Below are 6,084 nucleotides of genomic sequence, written 5' to 3' on the forward strand. Positions count from 1 at the left end.
GTAAAAACCCCTGTATATTTGATATCTTGTGGACTTTCACCACGTTTCAAAGGGCGATATATATTTGCTGGGCAGGTTGTCAGTAGGACATAAAATATGAATGAAATTGTAACTTTACGGCACCTACCGTGGCTGTGTCACGAGCACTCTGTATCCTCCACAGCCAGATGAAAAACCAGTCTCCAAAAACATTTGATTGACTTTTTTTTTTTTTTTTTTTGCCAGTTAAGCCAGGAAAAAATCCTCAAAATTATGAATATGGTGAAAAATAAAGAAGTGAGCATTGAAGGAGCTCTGCATTTGGCACAGAAGGAGGTGTATGCTGAAAAGGTAAGGCCACTCCTTTGATCTATTTTGTAATATAGTCAGAGGTTCTGGAAAGCCCTGCTGAGATGAGGAGCGTGTCTGGATTGCTGTCAAGGATACAACCACAGCCTGGGAATCACAGACAGCCCCGTTCATAACCAGACAGGACAGGTATGACTGGCTGGTGCTGCTGGTGATGGATGTCCTGTGTGATGGATAGTCCATGGAAATGCTGCAGCTGCACTGGTGGCATTACCTGGATGAAGGAGTTCAAATCCACACAAGGGTTGTTATTCTGAGTGCTGCATCAAATACTGGGTCAATAAATGTGGGGCAGAATTGCAGAATCATGGGATGGTTTGTGTTGGAAGGGACCTAAAAGCTCATCTTGTTCCACCTCCCTGCACCTCCCACTATCCCAGGTTGCTCCAGTGTTCCCATCCAGCCTGGCCTGGAACATTTCCAGGGATGGGGAATCCACAGCTTCTCTTTTCCAGGGCCTCACCACCCTCATAGTAAAGAATTTCTTTCTCATATTTAATCCAAACCTGCTCTGTGTCAGTGTGAAGCCATTCTCCCTTGTCCTGTAAATCCATGCCCTTGTGAATAGTCTCTCTCCCCATCCTCATTAACATGATTAACAAAGGTCAGGAGGATGCTTCCATCTATCTCCATGTGGAATTCTCCTGCAAAACCTCCGGTGCTGTTTCTGTTCACAGAGAGAGATTTCACCTGAGAACGGCTGGATTTGGGGGGCCAAACGTTATCCCAGTGTGGGATGTGTGGCTGATCTCTGTTCTGTTTTCCAGGATCCACAGGATTTGCTAACTGGGTCACAATTTAACTTCATTATCTACAAATACAAACACTACCGCTGGCAGAAACGAATTTTGCAGGTACCTTTAAAAATCCTCACTTTTGGTGCAGTGTATAAAAATATATTAAAGCAAACTTGTGTTGACAACACCTGATGGTGATTTCCTGCTTCCATGAAGTCAGGGACAAAGATTTCATGTTTTTTTTCCTGGATTTCACTAAAGCTTCTCGAAGTTTGGACAAAATTTGATAATGAGTAAGTCCAAGTCATGCATGCTACAGGGTGGTTTTTATCTACTGTGTCTTAACTGTGCAAAATATAATCTTCTTAATTCCATCAATATTCACCACTTTTTGAATGAAAAGATTATTTGTTTAGACATAAAGTGGAAAGATGGAGAGAGGTGTAGTAGATGTGGAAGTTATCAGTCTGGGAATCCGGATTAGCTTAATTTCAATCCTCCAATTACCAGCAGCCTTCAAAAGTCAGAGATAATCACGAGAAAAGTTCTGCTTTGGAGGCTTCCTGCCATAGACAGGACAGAGGGAAAGGCCACAGTGTGGGCATTTGGTTGTGTGGTGTGCACAACAAGTTCTTGACTTAGAATTGTTCTAAACACCTTCACTGCATTTCAGTGCTGGGGCAGAGATCGAAGGAGGGAGGAATTCAATCTCTGCTGAGGTGGTCCTGCCATTATTCTGTGTTGAAGGGGATGTTTCTGTGATGGCTTTTGTGAGACAAGGAGAATTTCAAAAGAAGTAATATTTCAGAGTGATAAATTGAAGCATATTCATCAAAAGAGAAGTGGAAACACAGCTTCCAAGGAATATCTGTTTGCCTTGTGACTAAAACAAACATTGGGCAGTATCTTGATGGTGGAATGTCATTTTTGAATTCTATTTATTCTGGTCTTTTATCTAAATGCCTTCACGTGGTAATACTGGGATGCTGCCTTTGCCTTTCAACAAAGATGGCCTCAAGTGATGAAGAATTTTCTATTGCAGCTGGATTTCAACACCAGGATCGTTTTTAACATTGAGAAAGGAATTATTAAGAAACAGTTCCCTTTCTCCCAAGTCAAAGGCTGTGAGGACGCTGAGAGGAGGCGCTTCAGCATCGTGTTCCACGGGAGGCAGGATTACGAGCTGGAGGCTGTGTCCCTTGATGACAAAAGGAAGGTGGGTTTGTGAAAAACCCCAGACATTGCCATAAATCCCAGCTGGTGGGGTGGTGGCACCCAGCAGGCCCCAGGCATTGCTGGGCATTGTGCAGGCAGGGAAGGAGGGATGTCTGTATTCCGTGGGTGTTCGGACACGGAACAAAGGGAATGTGAGCTCAGGAGGAAGTTTGGCCTCAGGATTTTGGCACAGTTCATAGGACTGGGGTGTAAAGGCAGCTCGAGATGAGATAGGAGAGTGGGGGCAGTTCTGCAGCCACACCTGGGATGGGACCGCTCTGGGAGTGTTGAAACAAGCAAACAAAAGTGCTGATGTGCACAGCTGAATCCTAATTGGAACTTTCTAAGCACTTTTTGTTCTCTGTATAAGATATTTCTTAAAATGCTCAGATTTAAGGATGAATGAGGATCGTCCTCATGCTGAGAAAAGACCCAGTGGTTTATCTTTGACCATTGTCTGAGATTTTCAGCTGAATCAATAGAGTGCTGCTTGGGCTTGAACTGAGCTGGACAGAAACTGTGTCCTGGGCTGCTTTGTATATGAATGAAAAAAGTTGTGTTTTACAGTAACCCCTCCAGAATAAAATTATATTCTCCTTCCACTGACAGGTTTAGAATTGTGGGCATAAAACCAAATTGCAGTTAAGTAGTTTAACATCATAGAAAGACCAGAGTTATTTTATGTTGGTTTATTTTACCTATTGACTGTGGCTTTGTACTTGTAAAATCCAACTATTGATGTGTTTGTTATTGAAGGCAATGAACATGGAAAGTATTTTTTCTCTGCTGCCTCTTATTATCCAGATAATCTACCTGCTGAGCAGAGTCATACAGAGCAATTCTTACAAGAGACCAGCGGAGTCCTGCTCTGGGGGACCTGCAGAATGTGATGTGATCCACGAAGGGCTGCTGGATTTGCAGCAGAGCACTTCAACCTCCACTAAATGGGTGAAGTATGAACTCTGGCTTTTGTTAAAATTTCTGATAGATGCATTGAGATTTGAATGTGCTGATAATAAGTTAATTCTTTAGTTTCTTTTTAAAGTGTAAAGGTAGATGCATTGCAGGGAGCTGTCAGTGCAGTAGAGGCACCCACAAAACCAAAGCTGTGGTGTTATGTGGAGCCTGCTGGGAGCATTGGCAACACAAATCTCTAATGGGGACGGTGCTCAGAAGAATTTTGCTGCTGGGAATTTGTTTCCCTCTTGACTTTTCCCTCCATTCTCAGTCATGCAATGGTTTTCCATGTTTGCTCCCTATTCTGCAAACAAACCACCCTTCCCTGAGACAGCTCCTAAAACACCTGGAAATTTCTTACACCATCAAAGGAGAGAAAGAGAGAGGAAAAAAACTTCTGTCTAGCAAAACCTAATGAAAAAAAATTCACATTGTAATTATCTGCACAAGGCAATTATCTCAAAAGACTTCACAGTTCACAGAAAATGATTTTAATTGCCTTTAAAAGGCTACCACTGTATGTCTTGTAAACACTGTCCTCAAGTGTCTCCAGGATTTGTTACCTCGCAACACTGAACAGGTTTGTTAACAAACAAAAATTGATTTTTATTTATCTTGTGAAGCAAAGCCCTTGTTGTTTTCTTCTTGATATTAATCCTCTCTCTTTCTCCTTTTTTTTTTGGCAAAGTAAGTGATGGTGGAAGCATCTGGAGATCCGATTAAACCATAAGTCCCTGCCTTGAAGAGAGAAGAGATCAATATAACTGCCAGCTCCATTAAGCAATTCTTATCACCTTGACTGTTTGTGTGGGAATAGATGCAATTTATATTTTATGTTTAATTTGTTCTGGAGCAGCTAAACTTATTTAAATTCCTCATAGAACGCCTTAATCAACCAGCCACACCTTGAAGAGAGAGTGGAGGGGAAGAGAGGTTTGATAGAACTGCCAGAATGATAAAGAAAGGGAGAAACCTCCAGAAAAATGAGAAGGCAAATGCTTAAATAAGAATAAAACCCACATACAGTAAAGCCCAGCCTGTTGTTGGGCCTTTGTTATAAACAGCAGGGCAGAATTCCAGAGGAGAGGCTGAAGCAGAGGATTCTGCTGGAATGGAAGCTCTGTATGCTCGGGCAATTTCTTCCAGGGTTAATTATAATTTAAAGAGCTTTCCCCCAAATTTTTCCACAGTCACTTCTGCTGGAAGCCCTAATGAGTAGAATACTTTGACCCTTTCCTGCCATTCCTGGGAATGAGGGAGCCCAGGATGAGTTCCCATGGAGTAACAGGATTTCCAAGAGAGAGGGATATTGGACTGTATGATTGGGAACTAAATTTGATGATTTGTTTATGGCTTGGTGGAGTGAAACGTGGAAGGCACAGAAACTCTGAAGCCTTGTCACACCATGCACTGCTCAGTCACAGTGGATTCCTTTAAAAGCTCAGAGTCCCAAAGATGCACTGTCCCAAATAAACAAGAGGAGTAAATGGAGAAGGAGGGACAGAGCATAGCTAAAAAATTAACAGGACTTGGATGATTTTTAATTGATGGTCAGATTTTAGTTTTAGCTCTCACTGGGCTGTTCAGATTTTATGTCACACTTTTTTAAAGTGTCAGATGAGAACAAGAAACTCTCAAACAAGAACATCTCAAAGATTTTGTGCTTTACTATTGATATTTTTGACTGTTCCGTGGAGGATGCTGTAAAAATGTGGAGATTTATTGACACTAGAAAGCGCTTTACCAAGGGCCAGGCTGTGTAAATAAGAAGTCAATGAAGAATGAGCTGTGTCTCCATCCCTTGTCCTCCAGGTGCTTGGCACAGCTGCGGGAAGGAGAATTGGCTTTGTACTGCCTTGGGCTGGGGCACAGGGGCCAGCCTGCAGCCCCTGCCACAGCCACAGTTCCTCTCTTGGCTGGGAACGTGGGTGTCAGTGGGGACAGTGGCTGCAGCACCTTCTCCCTGCACACCAGAGATCACCATTATCTGTGAGTATAGTTGGTAATTAATAATTTGTTAAAGCAGAATTGTTGCAAACAAGGTCAGGCAGCAGAGGGTCTCAGTGTCCTGGGATAAAATAACAACACTGGAGAAATGAGGCCACCAGAATTATTTCGATTACCCCTCCCATTGCTCTGCAGAGATTTGATGAGGATCTTCTGGAGGAATCCAAAGTGGACCTGAGCTGATCCACTGAAATCCTGCCCACAGCAGCTTGTGGAGTTGTCATGTCAGGAGCCAGGGAGGAGATGCCTGGTTCAGCTGCTGGGACAGATGTGAGCAGGTTCTGAGTGCCTGTTACACCCCAGCCAGGTGTAGCACACTGATCACGAGGTCACTGCAGAGCCAACACATGGCAGAACCTCAGCTCTCCAACCACAAACACATGAGCAATTAACTCTCAGGAGGTCAGAGCCAGCAGCCCTGGGCTCCTCTGACAAGTGCAGCTGCTGAACTTCGCTGTGCTCAAACCAGGGATCTCCGTGTTAGGCAGGATGTTGTTTGCACTCCCTGGCGTTTATAGACGACCTTCTTCCATTTCAGGTTCCGGATACCCTTCACTGTCCAGAACACCCGGCCAGAGGCTGCTGGCAGGCTGCAGAGTGAGTGGGTGTCTCTCCTGGAAAGGCACTGCCAGCCGGGCAGCGGTGCCTCCCTGCCCCAGGAGGGCTCTCAAGGATGCAGCTCCCCCGAAGCTGATTATGAGGAATTTATTGTGCCTCTGAATGAGCAGAAAGAGGACACCCCTCATTTGGGTGGGAGCTCTGCAAGCAGCAGCCTGAGCAAGCCTGCAGTGCCCCCGGCCAAGGCTGCAGAGGGGGAGGC

At 44.3% G+C, this 6,084-nt stretch overlaps 1 protein-coding gene across 1 annotated transcript in view; it reads left to right on the top strand.

The window, feature by feature from the left end:
• Positions 1 to 258: 258 nt before the first annotated feature.
• LOC103618079 (formin-F) overlaps positions 259 to 6,084 on the top strand; it is a 20,002-nt gene continuing 14,176 nt past the window's right edge. Inside the window, exons 1-5 of the mRNA XM_017735926.1 lie at positions 259 to 330; positions 1,116 to 1,202; positions 2,128 to 2,301; positions 3,105 to 3,253; positions 5,803 to 6,014. Coding sequence (XP_017591415.1) covers positions 259 to 330; positions 1,116 to 1,202; positions 2,128 to 2,301; positions 3,105 to 3,253; positions 5,803 to 6,014 — 694 coding nt within the window. The remainder of the gene's footprint in view (positions 331 to 1,115; positions 1,203 to 2,127; positions 2,302 to 3,104; positions 3,254 to 5,802; positions 6,015 to 6,084) is intronic.

This window comes from Corvus brachyrhynchos, unplaced genomic scaffold (assembly GCF_000691975.1).
Source record: "Corvus brachyrhynchos isolate BGI_N302 unplaced genomic scaffold, ASM69197v1 scaffold10, whole genome shotgun sequence".
Lineage (NCBI taxonomy): Eukaryota > Metazoa > Chordata > Aves > Passeriformes > Corvidae > Corvus > Corvus brachyrhynchos.